This window comes from Microchirus variegatus (genome assembly GCF_963457635.1).
Source record: "Microchirus variegatus genome assembly, chromosome: 20".
Lineage (NCBI taxonomy): Eukaryota > Metazoa > Chordata > Actinopteri > Pleuronectiformes > Soleidae > Microchirus > Microchirus variegatus.
In genome coordinates this window covers 19,759,535-19,785,215 of record NC_139821.1, presented here as the reverse complement: position 1 = coordinate 19,785,215, position 25,681 = coordinate 19,759,535, and the positions used below count along the sequence as shown (strand labels likewise).

At 45.8% G+C, this 25,681-nt stretch overlaps 1 protein-coding gene across 1 annotated transcript; it reads right to left on the bottom strand.

Moving 5' to 3' along the window:
- Positions 1-3,333: 3,333 nt before the first annotated feature.
- Positions 3,334-19,964, bottom strand: LOC310941840 (extracellular calcium-sensing receptor-like; the record flags this gene model as incomplete). The annotated part of the gene is made up of 11 exons (XM_083907088.1): positions 3,334-4,244; positions 4,316-4,439; positions 11,390-11,617; positions 14,860-15,135; positions 15,209-15,415; positions 15,611-15,880; positions 16,042-16,128; positions 16,241-16,529; positions 16,674-16,810; positions 19,508-19,602; positions 19,832-19,964. The coding sequence occupies 11 exons, from the start codon at positions 19,962-19,964 to the stop codon at positions 3,334-3,336; spliced, it is 2,757 nt and encodes a 918-aa protein (XP_083763214.1).
- Positions 19,965-25,681: the final 5,717 nt, after the last annotated feature.

The following is a 25,681-nucleotide window of genomic DNA, read 5'->3' as shown; positions in this document are numbered from 1 at the left end:
CTCGCCCACGATCGCCCAGAAGCTCTTATCTATGCCTTCACACAGAGCTGCTGATTCCTCAAACATTGCAGAGGGTCCTCCAGCAGGGCCACGACCTGCTACTGGTGGCCCCCCCCCCCCCTTTTCTGGCCAGGGATGACATGTTTTTCCTCTGCTGCACAGGCCCTGCCGCAGCTCACCGCGGCGTCTCCCTGACAGGTTGGATCTCCTGTCTCAGTTAAGGGGCCAGGTCTGGCATCCTGACCCTCATTGCCTCCAGCTCTGGGTCGGCCACTGCAGGGCACGACCTCTTGGCAGAGTGTTCAGACACAGCCCAATGTACCACACTGAAAACTATGGAGCTTTCTACCCAAATGCAGTATGTGAACAGGTGTAAACTGTCTGCCTGGTGTTCCGACAGGGGCGAGGACCCCGTCTACTACTACAACTACAACAATTCTGTAGTTCCTACAGCCACTCCCGAATGGCGGACGGGAGGGCTTATGTGGCGGTCTTTTCCTCTTGACACACTCAAGTCGATGACAACACCGTGGAGTGCCACAGGACGGTCAGGGCGGCCGTGCCCTGCCCAGGCCTAAAGAGTCTATATAACTTCGACCGCGATCTTGAGACGGTCAGAACAGCTGTTTTCTCTACTACGGCGTCCTAAAAGGCCGTGCTCCCTCCAAACAGCGACTCTCACACAGAATTATGGACGTCATCACTCAGGTGTACAAACACGGTGGTTATCCCCCTGCCATCCGGGGGAGGTGCCACTCTACTAGGGCTGTCGCTACATCATGGGCGGCTCTGCGCGGCGTGCCCCTAGTGGGCATCACCAGCTACCCTCTCCAGATTCTATAGGGTGAATGTGGCCACCCCCACCCACTGGGTGCGGCCCTGTTGCCACCTCTACCCTTTACTCTCACTGAGGTACGTACTGGCATTCATCGTGACTTTGTTGTTATGGGTCATCCAGTGCTAAAGCACCGCCTCTGGCGGTCAGTAAGGATGAAATAGAACGAAAGTTACGTATGTAACTACGGTTCTATGAATCCTGGATGACCGCCAGAGCGTTCTGTCACTCAGAATCCTCGTGGTTTCGCGAGAAGATTCTGCAGGAACAGATCCTCTGATGTCACCGGAAGATATAGGCTAGCCGGCGTCATCAGGGGTCATGGGTGACTTTGTTGGTATAAACACTCGACCTGCGCATGCGCGAGATGGAGATATTCCAGTGCTAAAGCACCGCCTCTGGCGGTCATCCAGGATTCATAGAACCGTAGTTACATACGTAACTTTCGATTGAACTGTGGAGGGCAGCATTGCACATCTTAGTGTTTTTCTGAACCTACTGGAAGAAAAAGAACACAACACAGTTCAACAGAGAGAAGAGGGAGAGAGAAAAAGAGAAATACATCTAAAAACAGCACACCTACAATAAAGGTTCAATGGTCAACCTGCAGACCCGAAATTGGGCTTTTACACTTCATGTTTTACTTCTCACAAGTGTGTTTTTGTGATGAGTCACAGTCATCAGTGGCTCCTCTGTCTCAAGATTGTCTAGTGTGTTAGTCCCAGTCACTAGTCATCCATGTAATGTTAACTATAAGACATCACATCATGCATGGAGTGTGGCGGCAACAGTATTTTTCTGACTCTAAAAGTTATGTAGCATATACTGTGAAAATATATCCAATGTAGTATGTCATTCCTCCTGAACACAGCTCAAGAATCATTTGCACCCTGTGGTTCCCATACAGGTCAAGTAGAATTGTTGTCATTATTCCAGGCCTTCTCCAGAAATTGGGGATTTGTAATTTTCAGTTACATATCATAAATATAATTGTCCTATCGTTATAATTTAAAATGTATGTTTAAGCGGACCTAGACCGGAAGTTCCAATTAACGCTGTTTTTTAGTGTGTATCTGCATTATTACCTTGTTTACGAAGCCCTGAAGGTTCTAAACAAACAGTTCAGCCATTGCTGAGAATGCTGTGTTTTATTGTAATCTCGGGCTCAGCGAGATCTCTGAAAAAACCCGGTCCGGTTACGTAAACACCGGTTCTCCGGAACAGCAGATCCTCCTGCTCCAGGCACTAGTCTGGGCACATCCGGTTGCGTACATTGAACCGCAGAAGAAGAATAACGTCCGTTGTGGAGGTGTTTCACGACCGACAGTGTGTTCTGACTCTGGGTCTGACTCCGGGTCAAAGGTCGTCAAAGGGACTGCGGCGGGGAGTCGTGAAGAAGCTATTTTTAAAGATTGTTAAAACAATGTTTTGATAATGAGTAGCAGTGAATCCACCGTTCCAGAGGGGGGAGCTGCGCTTCTGAGAGCTGGTGTGCTGAATAATACTGGCCAATCACAAGCCTCTGTCTTCTGGGGGTGAAAGTTCACTCTGAAATATCGCGGCTGATGAACAGCGTCAGAAAAGAGGATTTCAATCGGCTCATTTACAGCAACTGGGAGGTTTTTGACCATAAAAACAAGTTAATGTATGTAAGTAGACCTCCATAACTAACATTTATGTGCAACAGGACCACTAAATGTGACCTTTAAAATGTGTTCATTTTGCACACACACCAATTGGTGATAGTGAATTTGAACTCTGTCTCTAACCCATCCTTATTACACACCAGTAGTGAACCAGACCCTATGAAGTATAGCTACACTCCTATTTCAATTTGTGGACCACCACATTTTGCAGGTCGTTTTTGTTGATCTCACTGAGATTGCATGTCTAAATAAAGATAAAATAATTGTTGTATGTAATTGGATAATGTTTTTTTTTTATTTGTATAGCGCCATTCTTACACAAGGCAATTGATAGTGCTTTTCAGGCAGGAAAAACATTTGAAATTAAAACACAATCAATTAAAAAATCATTTATAGAAATTAAAACCATTTAAAACATTAAACAATTTAAGATCAACAATCAACAATTTAAAACATTAAACAACTTAAAATCACGAAAAAAATAATGCAATTTAAAGTTAAAATGGTTAAAATTGTTAATATTAGAAAGCTGCAGTAAACAATAATGTTTTCAACCCTGATTTAAACAAGCTGACAGTTTGTGCATGCCTCAGGTGTTCAGGGAGCTAAATGCAGCTTCGCCCTGCTTGGTTCTGACACTGGGGACGCTGAGTAAACCTGTCGTTATCTTTGTTATTACCAGAACTAATCATGTACCATTGCAATGGTTTTCAGCAGTGTCAGGTGGTTAAAGAATGATTACATAGAATAATTTCAATATTTTTAACAACACTTTATTGCTTGTATTGTCACCTGGTAACTATGACTCAAAAACAGATAGGATCAGATAGTGAAACAGCTGTGTTAACAAGGTTACTTTGTGGTACCACGACCCATGATGACTTTTTTTGTGTTTCTCTCTGGTCTCAACAGGATTATGTAACATTTGGGTGCAAACAGTGCCACTAAGAGGCCAAAACTGGAGGCCAGGATGGCAAATACCTCCACTGCATCTGCATATTTGCCTGGAGAGTTGATGTAAGCAGGGACAAAGGCCACCCACACTGCACAGAAGATTAACATGCTGAAAGTGATGAGTTTGGCTTCATTGAAACTGTCTGGAAGATTCCTTGCTAGAAAAGCTAACACAAAACTGAGGACAGCCAGTAAACCAATATAACCAAGTAAAACTGCAAAACCAACTGTGGACCCAACTACACACTCATAAACTATCTTGTCACTGTGATACTGGGTGTTTTTATGAGGCATTGGTGAAGCAGAGACAAGCCAGACAGTGCAGATTGCTGCTTGAACAGAAGTCAGAACCAGAACTGTCCCTCTCTGCTGCACAGCACCAAACCACTTCAGACTGGACTCACCTCCTGGTTTGGAGGCCCTGAACACAGCCAGAACCACCATGGTTTTCACCAGGATACATGAGACACAAAGCACAAAGCTGATGCCAAATGCTGCATGTCTGAGTTGGCAAGTCCATAATCTGGGTCGTCCAATGAAGAGTAATGAACACAAGAAACACAATTTGAGTGACACCAAGAGAAGAAAACTGAGTTCTGAATTGTTGGCACGAACTAAAGGTGTGCTGTGATGATGGATGAAGATGCCCAGAATAACAACACAGATAAATGTGCCCAACAGTGAGGTGGTTGTCAAGCAGATACCCAGAGGCTCATAGTATGAGAGGAACTCTGTTTTCTTAGGAACACAGTGGTCACGCTGGGGGCTGGACCAGCAATCTTCTGGACAACTGGTGCACTCCATGGAGTCTGTGAAAAGAGGGAAGGTGATGAAGTACAAGTTTATCTCTGAACTGTGGTGTTTAAAGCTTTAAACTCACCAGTCATATTGCTGATCTTTCCCTCAGAACAAGGGACACAGTCAAAACAACACTCAGGTTCCCCCTTCTTTCTGGCTTTGCGGGTACCTGGAGGACAGCTCTCACTGCACACTGACTGAGGAGGCTGTGTGGAGAAATATCTACATGCTATTCTATTCTATGAGGGTCAATTAATACTTTTTGTATATGATGTCTGCAGCATCATGGTTCATATCAATTCACTCATGTGTGGCCTGCCACGACAAAAGAGGGAAGAAGTTGGCCCATTGCAATCTGAGTAAACAAAGATTTTTATTTTTTTTTTCAAAATAAGGGATTTTCGTTTTATTTTCAAAATTGCTAGTTGAAGTTTCGAAGAAGCCACTACATGCTTGAAATGACAGTATTGTGGGTGTTATAACCATGAAAATGATAGCACATTCCAGTGCTTTTTGGAGATACGGTGTTGTTTGCGTAAATAGTCTGTTTATTGTCGGCAATAACGGAAAAAAAAATGAACACAACTGTTTCTGCCGCCATATGCACTCTGCTGCGATCCGCTTCTCACTCTCTCACAACACATCCATACCCACAATCTTATAAATGATTTCAATACTATAAATAAATGAGTATTTATACAATATATAATATATGTATTATGTATATATATATATGTAGTTCTGTGAGACCCTGTAAATTCCACATTCCACATTCCACTCTAAAGAAATCCTAGCTAAAAGCCTGTGTGTAGCTCACAAAATAGTATCTGTGATCCAGTTTCTGTGATGAGAAGTAGCTCATACAGAGAAATGTGGTTTCACGGCTTGACCAGGAGGGGTTGTGCTATACACATGTGATGATTCTGTCTCTTGGCTCCCAGAAGGTGCAGATCTCGCTAAAGCAGTTTGAGGAGTGCCTGCCTGAAATGACCACATCTTCTTCAAATATTATCTGATTTACATGTGTTATGTCACGATCCACATTCCACATTTCTGTTGTTTTGCTCTCTGCTGCTCTGTGTCTCTTCTTTCTCTCCCAGCAGGGGGCGTGGTTGACCCACTTTCCACAATGACGTCGGTGATTGCTTCCACCTGCGCAGCTCCTCCCAGCTGCTCCTGATCAGCGATCAGTTGTGAGTTGTGCTTCTCACCGATGTCAGTTCCTTGTTTTCGCTCAGCTGGTAAAGTCTCCACTTACCTTGCTCCTTGAAACTTTGACTCTAGACAAACACTCACCTGAATTTCCTCTCAGGTCACCACGTCCTCTGCTGCCGAGAAAGACACGGAGTCTCCTGCGGATTTTCCACTCTTCCGGGATCGCTTACTCCTGTCGTTCTCCAGCTCCTCGTCATCTCCACTCTCTCGAAGCAGCCATTTCGCCACCAGACTCTCTGGGAACACCTGCACTCCTCAACTACACCCTGAGTGAGTTCGTTCCGTCAGGAACACGTATACGAACTGTGTTGCCACGAAGGAGTCGCTGTGGATCCTGGCTCAGCTGCTATTTGTTCACTTTCTCTTGTTGTCATACGATCGTTTCCTGCCAGCGCTTGTATCATTGGTAGCTAATAAAACATCTTTTTTATGCCTAAAAATTATTTTCCCTGGCTGGCTCGTCACAATCCGGTCTTCAATTGGTCCACGGGTCAACTCTCCAGCTGGAGTGTCCACTGCCACTCTTGTTGCCTCTGATCTGCTAGACCTTCTTCGTCGAAGTTCCCCGACGTCAATGCCGAACCTCCGGACCTCACTGGCGTTCCGGCGGTGTACCACGACCTCGCTGAGGTTTTCTCAAAGGGGCGTGCTCTCTCTCTACCACTTCATCGCCCCTACAACTGTTGTATAGATCTGCTTCCTGGGGCCACTCTACCATCTAGAAGACTGTACAACTTGTCTCGAGCCGAACGCCAGAGAATGGAGGACTACATAACTCAGTCTCTGGCGGCTGGCCTCATCTGTCCCTCCTCCTCTCCAGTCAGGGCCGGTTTCTTCTTTGTGGCCAAGAAGGACGGTTCTCTACGACCCTGTATTGACTATCGGGGCCTTAATGACATTACGGTGAAGAACCGGTACGCCTTACCTCTCCTTGATGCTGCTTTCAATCCCCTCAACAAGGCACGGATCTTCTCTAAACTGGATCTACGTAACGCCTATCACCTGGTCTGCATAAAGGAGGGGGACGAGTGGAAGACGGCATTTAACACACCCTTAGGCCATTTTGAGTACTTGGTTATGCCCTTCGGCCTCACTAACGCCCCTGCTGTCTTCAAGCACTTGGCGAATGACGTTCTACGTGACATGCTGGACAGGTTCCTCTTCGTGTACTTGGACGATATTCTCATATTTTCCGAGACCGAGGAGGAACATGTCCAGCATGTCCGTCTTGTTTTACAAAGACTGTTAGAGAACAAACTTTTCGTTAAAGCAGACAAGTGCTCTTTCCACGCTCAGTCTGTTCCCTTCCTGGGATTCATTGTGGAACAGGGGAGTCTCGCTCCCGACCCATCTAAAATTTCTGCTGTAAAAGACTGGCCTACTCCTACCACCCGGAAGCAGCTACAGCGCTTCTTGGGTTTCGCTAACTTTTACAGACGATTCATTAAGAACTATAGCCGTATTGTTGAACCTCTCACCAAACTTACTTCTCCAAAACAGACGTTCCTGTGGTCCTGCGATGCAGAGTCTGCATTCCTCCGACTCAAAGAGATGTTCACCTCTGCGCCTATCCTGTCCCATCCTGATCCCGAACTTCAGTTTGTGGTGGAGGTCGACGTTTCAGACACCGGGGTGGGGGCGGTCCTCTCTCAGCGCAGCCTCGACGACCAGAAACTCCATCACTGCGCCTTCTTCAGCCGTCGTCTCTCTCCCACTGAAAGAAATTACGACGTTGGTAATTAGGAGCTCCTGGCTGTCGTCTTGGCTCTCCAGGAGTGGAGACACTGGCTAGAGGGGACCACCCAGCCGTTTATCGTTTGGACCGACCACAAAAATCTGGCCTATCTGCAGAACGCCAGGAGGCTCAACTCAAGGCAGGCGCGTTGGGCTCTCTTCCTGGGACGTTTTCAATTCACCCTCACGTTTCGCCCTGGGACCCGGAACGTAAAGCCTGATGCCCTCTCCCGACTCTACTCTCCCGATCCCCAAGAGCCGGAACCCGTAAAAATCCTGCCGTCTTCCTGCATTCTGGGCGCAGCTACATGGCCGGTGGAGACGAGAGTTCGCCAGGCCCAGGTAACCAACCCAGACCCTGGAGGAGGACCACCCGCCGCCTGTTTGTCCCTACGGCTGTACGCTCCGAGGTTCTCCAATGGGGCCACTCTTCCAAGTTGGCATGTCATCCTGGTACCGCTCGTACTCTCCAGTTTCTCAAACAGCGTTTCTGGTGGCCCACCATGTCCCAAGACGCAGCGACCTTCGTCTCTGCCTGTCCCACCTGCTCCAGGGGCAAGACCTCCAATTGACCTCCTTCTGGTCTCCTACATCCCCTACCCATCCCCCACCGTCCCTGGTCGTACATCGCAGTAGACTTCGTCACTGGACTTCCCCCCTCCAATAATAACACAACCGTCCTAACTGTGATTGACCATTTTTCCAAGTCCGTCCATTACATTCCCCTACCTGGACTTCCCTCTGCCATGGAGACAGCCAAACTTTTGGTCCAACACGTTTTTCGCATCCATGGCTTTCCTACAGACATTGTGTCAGACCGTGGACCACAATTCGCCTCACAGGTATGGAAAGCATTTTGCTCAGCTTTGGGGGCCTCTGCCAGCCTATCTTCCGGCTATCACCCCCAATCGAACGGACAAACAGAACGGGAAAATCAGAACATGGAGGTGGCCCTCCAATGCGTCGCCGCCCACCATCCAGAGGAATGGAGTTCCTTTTTACCATGGATCGAAAATATGCCCATAATTCCCTCACCTCTGCATCAACCGGCGTCTCCCCATTCATGGCATCCCTGGGCTACCAACCCCCACTATTCAATTTCCTGGAGAGAGAGATCGCAGTTCCCTCCGTTCAAGCCAACCTAGAACGTTGTCAGGCGGTGTGGCTACAGGTCCGGATCGCACTCCAGAAAGCCTCCCAACAGTCTCAGCGACAAGCTTATCGTCACCGAACTCCCGCTCCTGAGTACCTACCTGGCCAAAAGGTTTGGCTCTTTACTAAGGACCTCCCTCTCCAAGTCGTATCTCCCAAGCTGGCTCCAAGATTCATCGGACCGTTTCCAATAGACAAGATAATCAACACCACCTCAGTACGCCTCAAGCTACCCCTATCTCTCAAGATCCATCCCACCTTTCATGTCTCATTCCTCAACTACACCCTGAGTGAGTTCGTTCCGTCAGGAACACGTATACGAACTGTGTTGCCACGAAGGAGTCGCTGTGGATCCTGGCTCAGCTGCTACTCGTTCACTTTCTCTTGTTGTCATACGATCGTTTCCTGCTAGCGCTTGTATCATTGGTAGCTAATAAAATCTTTTACATACCTACCTTTGTCCTGTCTGCATCCGGGTCCTCCTATTACATTCTCACCAATGTTAGACATTAGACAATGTTAGACATTGTTGGAAAGTTTAGAAATCACACTTTCTGTAATCTGTAAATAACTGAAAATGTCCCTCGGCCTACGTGTTCCCGGTTTTGCCATGGCTGGTCACATATGGCTGCAGTTCTATCCATCTTATACCACTTAATTCTCCACATGAGGGTATCAGGTGTGCTGTGCCAATCTCAGCTGACATAAGGCAATAGGTGGGATACAGAGTTCGCCAGTCCATCAGAGGACCATGTAGAGACACCACATCCATCCACTCTCATTATAACAATTTAGAGTGTCCAATTTGCCCAACCCCCATATTGCAAGTTTTTGCAGGGGCCCACAACTTTTCCCTTTTGTGTTTTTTGTACGTTTTTGCTCATGCAAATCAGTGTTACAACTGGCAGGAGCTTCAACATGAAGCTGACCATTACAGTGGAGTCTTATCACTCGTTCAACACACCAAACGAGATGGTAAGACCACCGGGAGATCCCTGGACTGTTGTTAGCTCTAGCAGGTGGCGGAGGTGGCGTTGCGAGAGGAAACAAAGAAAGAGAGGATGCTGCTTGGGCCTACTAGCAAGGCTGAGGAAAGACCCCCACAAGCCTCCTCTCCCGAGTATGTTCCTCACCTACACAAGATCGGTGGTCTACAAGATGGACGAGTTGGAACTACTCATGCTGGGGAATCGTTATATTGGGGCTGCTGCGTCTCCATTTTAACAGAGACCTGGCTTCATCCACTCATCCCTGACACCGCCATCCAGCTAGAGAGCTGAACCATACATCACTGGGAACGCGACGAGATTATCAGAGGAGGCGGTCTGTGCATTTACTTGCACAACGACTGGTCCTAGACCAGTTCGCCGGACTTGGGTCCGTCACAGTTAGAGACGTAGCTCTAGCAGATACCATCAACACGCTGCGACAGGCCCATCCTGACAGTGTGCAAATCATAGCTGGTGATTTTAACCAGGCAAACTTAAAGCTCACATAGAGTGGCCCTGTTGCACATATGTTATTTATGGAGGTCTACTTACATACATTAACTTGTTTTTATGATCAAAAACCTCCAAGCTCCTGTAAACGAGCCGATAGAAATCTCTCTTTTCTGACGCTGTTGTCAGCCGCGATATTTCAGACTGAAATCTCACACCCAGAAGACAGTGTGTTGTGTTTGGCCAGCCATCGTAGAGCCTTCCCAACTGTCTTGTGATTGGCCAATACCCGGAAGTGACATAATTACCACACCAGCTGCTTTGTCACGACCCCCCGCCGAAGTCCCTTTTCTGACTTTGACCTGGATTCTGACCCAGAGTCAGAAGACACTGTTGCTCGTGAAACACAGTGGACGTTCCTCTTCTTCTGCGGTTGAATGTATGCAACCAGATGTGCCCAGACTAGTGCCCGGACCAGGAGGATCCGCTGTTCAGGAGAACTGCTGTTTACATAATCAGAAGGGTTTTTTTCAGAGAACTCGCTTCAGAGAAGCGTTCTCAGCAGTGGCTGAACTGTTTGTTTCAAACCTTCAGGGCTTCATAAACGAGGTAATGTCGCAGATGCACACCAAAAAAACAGCGCTAATTGGAACTTCCGGTCTAGGTCCGCTTTAAAATATGTCCTGCCAAAGTTCTAGCAGCACATGAAGTGTCCGACCAGAGGGGCAAATACACAAGATCATGTATACACAAACAAATTAAACATGCATACAGAGCAACAACTCCCACACCTAGGCCAGTCAGACCACCGCTCTCTGGTCCTAACCCACACACCACTCAAAAGACGGTCCACTCCCCTGACTAAGACCATCACCACATGCTGTGAGGAAGCCCTTCCCCAGCTCCAGGACTGTTTCACCTACACAGACTGCAGTGTTTTCTAATACTGGGACCTGGCTGTACACACTGAGACGCTGGTCTCAGGTTCTGCATGGACAACCTCACGATGGAGAAACGCAGGGGGGCAAACTTGTCCAGCCTTGGACACAAGCTCTTCCTTGACATCTTGGTCAGAAAACTGTCTGATCTGGGACTCCACCCACTCACCTGTTCCTCAACCACCTCCTCTACACACTCTACACATTGGACTGCAGCCCCGCCCACTCCAGCAACACCATTGTGAAGTTCACAGACAACACATCAGTGATCTCGGGGGAGATGAGTCTGTCTACAGGGATGAAGTCCTGGCCCTGCCAACGTGGTGTTCGCCGAACAACCTGGCGCTGAACACCACAAAGACCAAAGATCATCCTGGACTTGAGAAAGAACATGGCAGCCCTGTGCCCCCCTCTACATCATCAACAGAGACTGTGTAGAGAAGGTCCACTCGTTTTGAAACTGAGCTGCCCCGGGTCAGCACAAAAGTGATGAGCAAGGACCCAGAGGTGTCGGACTGATATTTCCTACACCACCACCACTTTCGCTTCCACCACCACAGACACAAGGAGATGACATTTGTATTTTGCAATAGCAAAGATGATTCACATAGGAAAACTTTGAATCCAGGCCAAAAAAGTGTAAAGAAATAGTTCTGTAAAAAGTAGTAAAAAAGGTACCTGTTTGGATTCAAAGTTCCAGAAGATGATATCTTGATCCAGTGTGAGTTTTTCACTTTTAAAGGCTGAGCGCTTAACCTCACCCACTCTCTGAACTTGAGTTCTTCCATCAGGGAGCCACACCCAGTTCATGATGTCATATATTGGTAAGGTATCACCATTCTCATCAAATGACACTTGATCGCCAAATGTTGTGGTGAAGTTGACTTTTTCCAAGTAATACACAAGCTTTGGATAGAAGAATCAGACATAGAAGGAAAAAATGAAGAAAAACTACAATTACTGCAATTACGGCAGTTCTTTGCTTCATGTGACCAACAGATTCACAATTATCTTACACTTAAAATAAATTTAGTTTGGAGTCAAAATTAGGGATGATGCTAGCATAGCTAATTCCCGGGTCCTATACCATTGGAGACGTCTTGGTAGCCTTGGAAGGCCCACTCCCACAGACAGAATATTCATATTGTCGGGATTAAGGAGACGGAAAATGGCCGAAGGAGGGTCCAAATCCATTTTATTTTTAGCACAGACGGAGTTTATATCTAAGTTGCTTCCTAAATTGGTAAGAGAGGAGCATTTCAACCTTCCAATAGAAGTGGACCTGGCCCACTGGAGCTTGGCCCTGGCTACAGATGGCAATTCGAGAGCCATCATCGCTAGGATACACTATTACCAGGTGAAAGAACTTGTGCTACAGCTTGCAAGGGAGAAATCTCTACAATACGATGGGTGCCCGGTGTACATTTTTTCGGCTTTCCCCTCGGCCACAATGAAGAAAAGTCAGGCTTTCCAAGCCATCAGTGAAAAGTGCAGGACCAGGTCAATTCGATGTGGATTCCGACGCCAATTTGTCATGTATTGTCATGTTTTGAAATATTTTGATGACAAGTACTTTTTATTGGGTGTATTTACTATCTCGGGTAAAAATCACACGGCGTTAGTGATGATGTTTTGAATTAGAGCCATAGTGTTCTAGGGTTAAGAAAGTCTGCCAGTTCATAAGGTATGGCCATGTTTAGTTATGGTGAGAACTAATAAGTTATATTTTATTCTCAATATTTATTTGTGAAACAGGGTGTCTCCCCTCTTTGAAGTGAGGTGGATAGTTATACCACTAGTTTGGGCCACCTGCTTGTCCCCGAGTCTAGTTTTAACTTAAAGTAAGGGGTATGAAAGCACTGCTCCTTTGTTTATAGGGTCAGGTTTTATGTTTGTTATGTTTGTTATATTTTACCACAGTTCATAAATCCTACTCAAGGATTGATTTATTTTTGTTGGATTCTAATTTACTACAGTCAGTTACTGATTGCACTTATCATAATATACTAATATCAGATCATGCTCCTGTCTTCACTTCAACAAAAAGAGAGGTGAATATCATTGGCTTTCAAATAATGCACTTTTAAAAGACAAAGAATGTTGTACCTATCTTCCTGATAAAATAGAACTATATTTAAGTACCAATGATACGGGCGATGTGGATGATTCCACTCTGTGGGAGGCCGTGAAGGCTGTCCTTAGAGGCCATATAATATAATATGAGGCGGCAGCAAAAAAAATCTAAGGAAAGATTAACTGAAGTTGATGATTAGTTGATCAAGCTAGAAGTATAATTCTATAATGTCAAGAAACATATTGAAATTGTTAGTACAAATCAGACAGAGGTATTTTGAGCTTGGAAAAAGCCACACAGGATATTAGCCCACGAGCTGAGACAAATACAGGCTTCTAGAGCCATGCATAATATCAAATCTGAGAGGGGTACCTTGCACACAGACCCGGTGAAGATTGATTAATGTTGTGCAGATTGTTATGCTAATGTATATCGATCTCAAGGCAGCCTAGATTTTCAAGCTTTGGATACATTTTTTGAGCTTCTGGGCCTGCCCAAATTATCACTGGACTCTGTTAATATGATAGATAAGGACGTCATTCTGGCAGAGATCATGTAGGTTATCTCTTCTTTCAACAATAATAAGAAACAAGGTCCAAATGGGTTTAGCATAGTATTAAAAAAAAGCTCCAAGTTGCCATCCCTGCTCTTAGGTATGTTCAATCATACAATGCTGACTTATCTATTCTCACATGGTGGAAGAAGGGTCCTCCTGAGGCAGGCTCATGCCCTGCATGCTTATGCACGGAACAAATGGTTTGCAAAAAAACCTTGTTATCCGCTCTTCTCAACAGTCCCACTGCTGATAAAAAGGCATGCTTAAATAAAAGTTTTGTGATTAGCAACATGACAACAATCTGGAAGCAGATAAAACATTATATCGATGCTCCAAAAACCTACTTAGACACCCCAATATGTGAAAACGTATCCTTTTCACCAGGTCTGACTGATAGTACTTTCCTCTTCTGGAAGCAGAAAGGCATTTGTAACATAGGTGATTTATATATTGATGGCGATTTTGCATCATACCCACAACTTGTAGCTAAATATGATATTCCTAAATCTGGCCTTTTTAGATCCTTTCAAATTCGAAATTACATCAGGATGCATTTATCCAACTTTGAAACTCAGGTAGAGCATGAGGCCCTCGAGGCAATTTGACCCCGGTGCTACAGGGGCTGTCTCGTTTTTTTTTAGCTGAGCACAGTACTGGACGACTGGGAGAGTTATGGGATGAATGTTTAAAAAGTATCCATAATTGTTCTTAATTGTTTCACCCATTTGCAAAAGATGTAAGTCTACGACTGGCAATTTGGCACATTTTTTTTAGTTACGCAGTAGATTGTATACATACTAGAAATTTATTTTTCATTGCTTCTCTATGGCATATGGGAAATGTTGGGAGCCTGATCCACTTGTTGCCATTCTAGGGGCAACTACCCCTTTGTCTTCTGTCAAGAAATTTTACAAAAAGGCTAAACTATTTGGAACTATGATTGCGAAGAAGTTAATCCTCTGGGCATGGAGGTCAGACATTGCACCAACGTACGATCTATGGCTGAGCGAAATGGCAAATATGCTTCACCTGGAGAGACTGAGATTTTATAATGAAGGCAAGAGAGACATGTTTGATAAGATGTGGGACCTGGTACTGCAAGCCTTTCAAGGAAAGGATTAATGGGTTAATTAATGTGTTGATCACTGTGAAACACCTTGCTTTATGTTGTGACAGTGGCTGATATTATTATTGTATCATACTTATGATGTGCTGATCTTGTTCAGGTTTTTTGTTGTATTTGTAGTTTTGGGGTGGGTAAAGTGAGTCTTTTTTCTACTATATGTTTGCCTTATGTTCTTGTTTTATTCTGAAAAACAATGAACATATTTGAAAAAAAAAAAAAAAAAAAAAAAGTAATAATAATACCTTTGTACAACTCATTGACCTGATATTACAATCCACTATCACCCAGATATGTAATAAAAGTGACATATTTACATTATTTGATGTACTAATTCTATACACTTAATTTAAACTCTTAAATTAATACAAGTTGGCTGTAAACTGATATCTCACCTGCCATGGCTCCAGTCCTTGTAAATGAGCACAGGCATTGTTGCTGAATGGTCCTCTCCCTGCCTCACACTGCAGCATGTCATCAAGAGCATATGCCAGAGCGTACACAGCCTTATACACATTATACTCTGGTCTGAGGTTTGAAACATCCACCAATTCATTCTCCACATTCTCTATAACTTCCTGTCCAGTGCATAATTCTCCTCCAGCTTCTACCCAACCTGCTGGAGGTGGTGCAAATCTACACTGAAATGTGTGTTCCCAAAACTGATTCACCTGGAAGATAAATTATTTTTAAATGAATTCCAGTATGTTATTGTCACAAATACCAATTCAGAGGGAAACTCACCATGCTGTTTCCATCTGTGTTGTTGTGATGTAGATCAGGACGTATTTGTAACAGGAAGTCCCTGAGCCCTGGTATTTCTCCTCGACGGATGGCGATGCCCAGTGTTCCACCCAGGTACGGCATAAGGTGGGGAGTCTGGAGCACATCAGCTGATGACCAGGCTTCACTGGCAATCCACTGCAGATCTGTCACATTCTGCCTCAGCACCTGTACATTGCATAACTTGATGTCATTCACAAACCTGTGTTTTTACATGGTATTTCAGATTTTTATTATTATTATTATTTGTCCTAATAAGCAACCTCATGCTAAGCTTCAACAACTTGCAGTTAACATCCCAGACAGCATACAAAATAAATATAATCTCTTTTTTACAGTTTTACATAACCTCATCGCACTGACCTCTTTCATGAGGTTAATCATGTGACTCTCATATGCAAACACAATCACCACTCGAGCTGTAGATTTCCTTATCACATCCACTATTCTCCTTAGTTCAGCAGGGTCGTCACCCCAGGGCAAAATCTCTGTGTAAGCCAGACAACCTCCACCAGCTGGACCCAGATCAGAGTGAAAGGATCGGGCAGCGTGGACTCCATAATCATCATCACTGATGAGCAGACCTGCCCAAGTCCAACCAAAGTGTTTTAGAATCTGAATCATAGCATTCACCTATGTGGACACAGAGCAGAGGGATTAGTGCACAGGCTGGAGTCATCTTTCACTAGAAATCCTGCAGGTTCATCAATGTTGTATATCTGATTCAACACAACTTTGTAAATTAAACACATAGCATGACGAGTGATACACTTTTTTTGGAGTTATACTTTTACCTGAAAAGCATCACTTGGGATTGTCCTGAAGAAAGATGGGAACTTTTGTCTGTCACTCAGGCAGGAACATGTGGCAAAATAACTGACCTACATAAAATCGGATCAATTATACAAAATATTTTTTTTACCCACTTCATTTGAATTCTTAAAAAGGACATTATTTTAAACAATGATTGACTTGACAGGCAGGTAAACTTACCAGAGGCACTCTGTACAAACCTAAGACTGTGGATATGGCAATAGAACGTCTCGAGGAAGAGTCACCCACAATCGCTAGGACTGGAGGAGTTCCTACACAGTTTTCCTCTAATGTGACTTGCTCTTCCTGACCACTGGCTAGGAACAGTGCTGCATGAAATCCTATTTGGCGGCAGTTATCATACAGACTGTATCCCAGATTTACATGAGGCAACAGGTTGGAGTTTCTGTTGATCTCATCAATGGCAAAGGCCATGGACTGAGCCTGTCTGAATCCTATAACATTAAAACTAACACACACACACACACACACACACACATATATACATATATATAATTAAATATAATAGATATATATATACAATGTGTGTGTTTAGTATACAAAACTATACAAAAATTGCACATTTCACAACTACTGATACTGTCAGACTCACCCATAACAGGTAGGCAGCTGTGGCTTTGAAGTAAAAGTCAGGTCAGGATCAGCAGAAAAGAAGTTGATTGCAAAAAGTCCACCTAGAATCACATCTCCAGTTTTGTGCATCCCATTTAGAATAAATTGTTCCTGTAACTGACAAGAGGAGGAATAAAAAGAAGAGGACACGGTAGAGGAAAAGCAGCAGTATAACATTAGCAAGATCAACTTGTTATCTAAAAATATCCTCATGACTTTGCTCTGGTTCATCCCTTTTGTCTTCAGTCCTATCACTACATCATCCATTTTATTGGCTTTTGACAATGTTTATTCTTACCACCAATCAGCGTAGAATAACAAGCGTAAAGGGCAGGTCCTCAGTAACATCATGTGTCATTTACATGAAGTAGTGCAGTGCCCGTAGAAAGTATGTATTCCTACAGTGGGAGTTGAAGAAGTCTTTTAATAATTTATTATTTATTATTTATTTATTATTATATTTTGTTTGTTTTTTTAAAACACTCACTCACGGTAAAACTATATTTTTTCACAATAAAATACTCATCAGTCCTTTAAGTTAACAGTCATGTCATGATCAGGAACGTAAAGGCTAAGATAATACAAACACTGTGCAACCTCATTAGGCACAACACAAATCAAATATGCCTTTTAAAGAGTTTCCAGTGTGGCTGACAGTCACAAAACCGTTAGCTACGATAATGCTAGTCGTCTTCTCGCTAGTTTACCTTTTGGAAACAGGTTTGCCAAGTTAGCCGCAAAATAGTAGCAGTAGTATAAATATTAGCTCGCGTATTGGTGAATGAACACCAGGGGTCGCATTAACCGAATATTTTCCGTCATTGACCGTTTTTTTAAAGGTGAAGTAAGTAGTTTATAGTGCCATCTAGAGGAGAGGCTGAAATTTACAACAAAGAACTGCTCCTCTGCTCACCCCCTCCCTTCCCTGAGCGCGACGGTATCCTCAGCCGGTCAAATGTCGTCCTCGTCGTCTTTCTCCGTGTCAGCAGATGAGGTTCGTGAAGCGAGGGAGAGGGCGAGCTACCGCGGTCGTAGCAGACGAAGCGGAGAGAGTGGAGGCGGGACTTCCGCTACAAGTAAAGTGACACTTGATTTGTTCTCTCGCGTTTGTCTATACAGGCTCCCGTAGAAACATGACGTCGTAGCAACGCAGTAGCGGCCCGCGACCATGTTATTTTACATGACTTTTTGAAACACTACGAAAATTAAACAAAGAATATTATACAGCGACTAGACAATGCAGGAGCACATAATAGGCGGGAGTACAGAGTTCAGTGGGAGTTCTCCTGGCTGAGGATGGTGCTGACAGCGCGTTAAATAACTATGGACAGGAGGCTTTGGAGCTCGTATGTGACCCGCTCATATAGGGATGCACAGATTAATCGGCCAGTGACGGGAACCGCCCGATTTTCACGTGATCGGCCGCAATCGGCGACCGGCCGGTCAGACAGAAATATTCCGATTTTAATAAGCCGGTCAAATGCACCCGCATCGCGCAGCATCAGCAACACACGTGCACGCGGCTACAGCACATGTAGTAGAGTGTATGGCTGGGCGGTATACCGGTTCACAGCGAATACCGTTTTTATTTTCGTTATGATATGAATTTTTAATATACCGCCATACCGGTGTATTTGATTACACAACATCCGCGGCAGCCGCGACGTTGCTGTCTGCTTTTCGAGTGAGCGCGCTCTCAGCATGTAAACGTTTCATTAATGTTTATATATTTGTTTCAATCACTGAACGAAGCCTGTCATATTTGGGACAAGAGTCAGGACCTTAAATCACTTGCACAAAACATTTGATCAGCATATGTTTGTTTGTCATTTAAACCTGTGTGCGCAGAGAGAGAGGGGCGAGAGAGAGAGAGATGTGCGCTCTTGGTCATTAGTTGATTTACTTATTTGTGTGTAGGTACTATGTTGTGAAAAATGTTTAAACTTAAATAAACTACACATACAGGTAGTGATTCGTTTGTGTATTTTTAGTTGGATATTGGATGTGAACTGATTGTACTCTATGTTAAAATGTTCTATTAAAGAAAATATGCAAAAATATATATCTTTCTGTATGCTGTAAAGTGGTTTAAAAAATTGAAATCGGAATCGGCTAAAATCGGTATCGGCAGGTCAAACTTATTCAAAAATCAGAAATCGGAATCGGTGCATCCCTACCACTATTCATTGTTCATATGTAGCTACTGGGGCCACACAGTCAGATGTTTTTGTTACTGCGGCGAAAAAGTTACATATTCTTCATATTCTGCTTGATGTGTGTATCCACGGTGTGGATTATTTGTTCAGCTTTTTTGGACTGAATATTAATTAAAAATGAATTAAAATTAAATGCAATTGAATATTTATTATCATTTTAAAAATTAAAGTGACTAGTAAAAATAGCTTATGACAGGATTTTTATGACCCTGTCAGTCAAAATGACAACAAAAAAGTCTAGCGCAACCTCTGATGGACACAGACTTCGTTGTTTCAGTATAACACCATATTCTGCATTGAACCATGTGAAAATGTCTCACCCACCGTGAGCACAGCCTCTTTACGCCCAACTCCTTGCTTCTGACAGTGCCGTCGAGCCGTTCAGCACAGCAAGCTGACCTTTGCCGGTGAAGGCAGTGCTCTCCCTCCCGCTCCCAGCATAGGCGGATGCTGTTGCCCTCAGTTAGCAGAAGTGTGAAGAGCCCACTAAGGCTAACTGTATTCGTCTGTGCGACACCTGTTGGTGAAGGCAGTGCACTCGCTCCCTCTCCCAGCATCTGTTGTTTTCCCAGTCTACAGGAGCCGACTGTCACCATGCTTGGTGACCACTTCTGTGCGACCTGCACGGCCTCTCTGCAAGCAGAGGATGGTCGTGATAGGTGTCCTCCTTGGCCTCGAACACCTGAGTTGCACCTGACAGAGGCACAGTAATGCAGCTGGGCAGGACTATACTAACGGCCACCGAGAGACAACGCAGGATCAAGTCTGGTTCCTGCATCTACTGCGGTGAACCTGGTCACCTCATTGCCTCCTGTCCCAGCTGCCCAAAAGCCTAAGTGAGCAGAGCCATTTCCTGCCCGGCTCCAACCTGTGTGACTTTGGCGGGTCAAGTTAAGTGGGGACAGGAGTCATTATCCCTCACCTGTCTCGTGGACTCTGGAGCAGATGAGAACTTCATGGACAGACATCTTGCCAAACAAGCAGGGGTTCCCGTGATCCCTCTCCCACAACAAAAGAATATCTGCGACCTCAACGGCCATTCCCCTCACGATCATCTTGTCCGGGAATCATCAGGAGGGACTACAATTATTCCTGATCCCGTCTTCCTCCGCCAACATCGTCCTGGGTCTCCCGTGGTTGGCCCATCACAATCCGACCTTTAACTGGTCAACCGGACAATTAGCTAGCTGGAGCATAAACTGTCATTCCCGCTGCCTGAGGTCCACACACCACATGCCAGCGTCCAGCTCAGCTCCTCCTCCTGAACCACCTAACCTCTCCAATGTTCCTGAAGTCTACCCTGATCTGGCAGAGGCGTTCTCGAAGGACTGTGCGCTCTCCCTGGCTCCTCATCGTCCCTACAATTGCGGCAATGACTTACTTTCTGGAGCCGCACTTCCTTCGAGACGCCTCTACAATCTGTCAAGAACTGAATGCCAGAGCATGAATGACTACATTAATCAGTCCCTCTCTGCAGGCCTCATCCGTCCCTCATCATCCCCTGTCGGCGCTGGATTCTTCTTCGTCCAGAAGAAGGACAGCTCTCTGCGGCCCTTCTACCGGGGTCTCAACGACATCACTGTAAAGAACCGCTATGCCTTACCCCTGCTGGATGCAGCGTTCAGCCCCCTGAGTAAAGCTCAGATTTTCTCCAAATTGGACTCAAGGAACGCCTATCACCTCGTCCGGATCCGAGAAGAGGAGGAATGGGAGCCGGCGTTCAACACACCAGTGGACCACTTCGAATACCAGGTGATGCCTTTCGGCCTGACTAATGCCCCCTCCGTCTTCCAGCACCTGGTGAATGACATTTTGCAAGACATGCTGGACAACTTCCTCTTCTTCTATCTAGATGACATTCTGATATTCTCCGAGACTGAAGAGGAACATGTCCAGCATGTCCGCCTGGTACTCCAACGGCTGTTGGAGAATAGACTTTTCGTAAAAGCAGAAACATCACTTGGCTCTATTCAAGCCAGTGGTGGAGTCGGAACTGGTCCCGCCCACAGAACCCCCTCCTCCACCCAGGATCATCGACATTTATCGACTTTATTTATTAATTCCAATGTATGGGTCATACTTTCATTGAAATGAGCAATGTCTGCATCTGGTGGGCGATAGACATACCAATTATTATTTCCTTGTCCCTTCTGGACAGCGTTATTTCAATAAATATGGACTCAATATCCTTGTTTTCTGTTTTGAGCTTAAGGTCGTCTCTCTTACTGAACTGACTGTCTCTATGCACAAACATGGAGACACCACCACCTCTCCTGCTCTCCCTATTATAGTGGACAGCAGTATAATTTGGCAGGTCATATACATTTACATTTACATTTAGGGCATTTGGCAGACGCTTTTGTCCAAAGCGACTTACAATAAGTACATTTGTCACAAGAAAGGAACTTTCCATAAGTGCTATGATAAAAGGGCTGAAGGTAGGAACCTATTAGTACTTTAGGTTAGTGCTATGTAGGGTCGAGGTGAAGTCTGAACAAGTGAGTCTTGAGTCTTTTGCGAAAGATGGCAAGCAAATCTGCTGTCCTGATGTTGGTTGGAAGTTCGTTCCACCACTGAGGTGCCAGGGCAGAAAAGAGTCGGGACTTCGTTGAGCGGCCTTTGTTTGCTCTCAGGGATGGCGGTACCAGACGGCCGGCTGATGTAGTAGAGCGAAGTGCTTGAGCTGGGGTGTGTGGTCTGATCAGTGTTTGGAGGTAGACTGGTGCAGTTCGGTTGATGGCTTTGAAGGCCAGCACCATGGTCTTAAATCTAATGCGGGCCGCAACAGGAAGCCAGTGGAGGTCACGGAGGAGGGGGGTCACATGGGAGAATTTGGGTAGATTGAAAACGAGGCGCACTGCATCGTTCTGGATACGTTGCAACGGTTTAGTCGCAGAGGCAGGGAGTCCAGCCAATAGGGAGCTGCAGTAGTCAAGGCGGGAGATGACCAGGGATTGAACCAGGAGTTGCGTTGCTTCCTTTGTGAGGAGGGGCCGGATCCTTCAGATGTTGTAGAGGGCAAATCTGCAGGATCGGGCTACCGCGATGATGTTGGGGGTGCAGGAAAGTCCGTAGTCGAGGATTACACCCAGATTCTTTGCAGTTGATAATGGCGATACAGTGACGTCTTCAACAGTGACCAACAGGTCCATGTGAGGGCAGTTTTTTCCCGGGATGAAGAGAAGTTCAGTTTTACTAAGGTTGAGCTTGAGATGATGAGCAGTTGTCCAAGTGGAAATGTCTGCCAGACATTCCGAGATGCGTGTGGCAACATGGGTGTTGGAGGATGGGGGGAAGGAGAGGAACAGCTGGGTGTCATCAGCATAACAGTGGTAAGAGAAACCATGTAATGTGATTGCAGAGCCTAGTGATCTGGTGTATAGTGAAAACTGAAGTGGTCCTAGTACTGAACCCTGAGGGACACCAGTATCCAGGGAGCAGGGTTTGGACAAGGAGCCATTCCACGTGACCTGAAAGGTGCGTTCTGTCACGTATGATGTGAACCAGGTTAGGGCAGAGCCGGTAACGCTAAGTTTGGCCAGAGTGCAGAGGAGGATTTGGTGGTTGACTGTGTCAAACGCAGAGGATAAGTCGAGGAGGATGAGGACCGAAGAGAGGGACGAGGCTCTGGCGGCCCGGAGCGACTCAGTCACTGTGAGGAGGGCCGTCTCAGTGGAGTGAGCCGTCCTGAAGCCTGACTGATTAGGGTCAAGGAGGTCGTTTTGTGAAAGGTAAGAAGACAGTTGGTTGAAGACAGCACATTCCAGGGTTTTTGAGAGGAACAAGAGAATGAAGAGGCATGAAGAGTGGGATTAAAATGCTCACACTGACCGTTACCTGCCGGATGGTATGGTGTGGTGCAAGATTTTTAAATGTGGTACAGATCGCACAACTGTTGAATGAATGCACTTTCGAAATTGCGACCCTGGTTGGCATGAATACCTGCTGGAACACCAAACTTTGAAAACCAATCTATGACAAGCACTTGTGCCACCGTAGAGGCGCGATGGTCTCGAGTGGGTATGGCAAGAGTGTATTTGCTGAAAACATCAGTCAGTACAAGGACATTCTCCAGCCCGTTATGGGTTGGTTCAAGCAGAGTGAAATCCATTGCCAAGATTTCGTTAGGCTCTGAAGCAAGCAGATGTCCCATGAAGCTACGAACGGGTGGCCCAGAGTCTTTAGCCACCTGGCACCGCTCGCAAGTTTGACACCAGCGCTTCACATTGGATGACATCCCCGACTAATAACACCACTGCCTGAGCAATTCCAAAGTCCTGCCTTCCCCCTGGTGGCCATGCTTTTGATGAACCTCCATGAGGACTTTGTCTTTCAGAGCAGCTGGTAAAAGCACCTGAAGAACCACTTCTGCCCATCAGAGCGAGAGACTTGCCGGTACACCACTCCGGCTCGTTCAATCAATCGCCCCCACTGCTTGAGAAGCACCAAGGCTGGTGGAGATAACTGCTTAAGATCCTCTTGATTCGGGTATAATTTCTTCTGCCAAAACACAAGGACTTCCCGGATCACAGGATCAGCTCGTTGAAGTTCTCCAATGTCAACCAGCAGATGCTGGGGCAAAGCCTGAATAGCAGCCTGACAGGCTGTAGGTCAACTGACCTGGAAAGGATGCAAGCGAGACAGAGCATCCGCATTTGTGTTACTCTTGCCAGAATGAAAACCACAATATCATTCAGGTACAATAGCAATGACTGACATTGCTGGTCTCTAAAAACTTGTTGCATGAGACGCTGGAAAGTGCTGGGTGCATTACACAACCTGAAGGGCATGCGATTCCACTCGTAAAGTCCAAAAGGAGCACAAAATGCTGTCTTGGGTCGGTCAGCCTCTGCCACCGGGACCTGATTGTACCCACTGGCTAGATCCATAGTGGAAAACCAGCAGGCCCCTGTGAGTGCATCCAACGACTCCTCGAGAGGAAATACATCTTTCCGAGTACGATGGTTAAGCTGCCGGTAGTCAACACATAAGCGCAGACTACCATCCTTCTTTTTAACCAGCACTATTGGTGAAGCAAACGGACTGCAGCTTTCCCTGATGACCTGCGCACCCAGCAGCCTGTTGATGTGCTCCTTGACCACTTTGTATTCTGATGCCGGAATATGCCGATAGCGCTGACGGATGGGAGTGTCGTCAAGAAGTGGGATTTCATGCGCTATCAGGTTGGTGCATCCCAGGTCACTGTCGTGAGTGGAAAAGACAGAAGCATATTTCCAAAGAAGAAGTCGGGCTCCCTTCTGTTCTTTGGCTAACAAAGGAGATAGATCAACTGCATCTATTTGATCCTGCGGCGTAGGAACCATATCCTGGGATGAAATGGTGGCCAGGTAAGATGGAACCTCCTTAACACCAGAAGGTAAGCTCACCACACAAACCTCACGCAATGCACCGACCTCTGTTCGAGGGTAAAGCAACACATTCCAACATGCACAACAGGTATGTACACAGTACCTCCCTCAACTCGAACCAGCGCTGGGGACGCAAGCAGACCAGCAGGAAGGCCCCTATCTCAGGGCTCAAAAAGCACATTAGTCCCAGATTGCTGTGTAGAACAGGTGGCTGGAACAAGCTGCCACCAAAGATACGGCAAGCTTTCTTGCCTTACGGTTTAACCTTGCTACTGCCATCGTAAGAGGAAGTCAGAGAGAGCAGAGCAGGGCAGATTAAAAAGAGCAGAACCATGTTGCCCAAACAAGGTGCTGTAGCATCTTCGTAAAATGTTCATCCCCAAGACACCCGGGGCGGGGGGAGATGCATCAGCTGGAGGGTCCTTGACCACCAGTAGCCCACACGCTGGCAAAGTCCTACCACAGAGCTCGACTTTGAGTTCCAGGTAGCCGAGATATGGGATGGGCAATCCGTTGAAATCCGTTTGGGTGCATTGGCGACCCGTCCAAAGAGGGAGAGGGGAAGAGAATCACATGTAGCAGGGAATACAGCGGCCATACAACACACGACCAGCAGACAATGCGCTGGTTGGCAGCGGTAGATTACAAAAATTCCAAATGATCGACTCGACCGCAATGGAGATGCCAGATCTGTGCTCGGATGCCAGCGGCAGATGCAATGACCCGGAAGTGGGCGGGCCGAAGAGGCAGAAAGCGAAAGGTCAGGCAGAGGGACACAGCCTACATTTATCGCCTTGGCAAGCGCAGTGATTGGCTAACAAGCCAGTGGGGCAGCCAAACTAGGTTTAATATGGCAGTGGTGCCTCCTACCACTACACTTAAATAGACTCGCTGTCGATCACAGATTCTCATATTCACCATGACAATGAGAGCAGTGTTCTTTTCCTCCTCGTACGCTGAAATCCTCATGGAGGCTTATGAGCAACACATTAATTCCTCCTCCAAAACCATCACATTTACAATCCAAAAATGCAGTTGTACTCTGATAATGAATGAGTTGAAATTGTGAGTGAAAATGTGTAAATGTCACTTCATCAGATTGTAAAATACACTTAGTGTGTGTGTGTGTGTGTGTGTGTGTGTGTGTGTGTGTGTGTGTGTGTGTGGATGAAACACGACTGGGATAAAGTGGACATGGCAGCAAGTCAAAATTAAATACAAGAACGTCCTGCAGAATGGTGATTTTTTTTTTTTTTATTGTACTTGATGTGGACATCACAACTACATCGGCAAAGCAGATGCTTGTGTTCAAGCCATGCTTAGGTTTATACTCATGGCTGTGTTGTGGATATGGTTGCTTAGTGACCATGGTCCATCTAAATTGCTGGGTCACGTGGTGATGG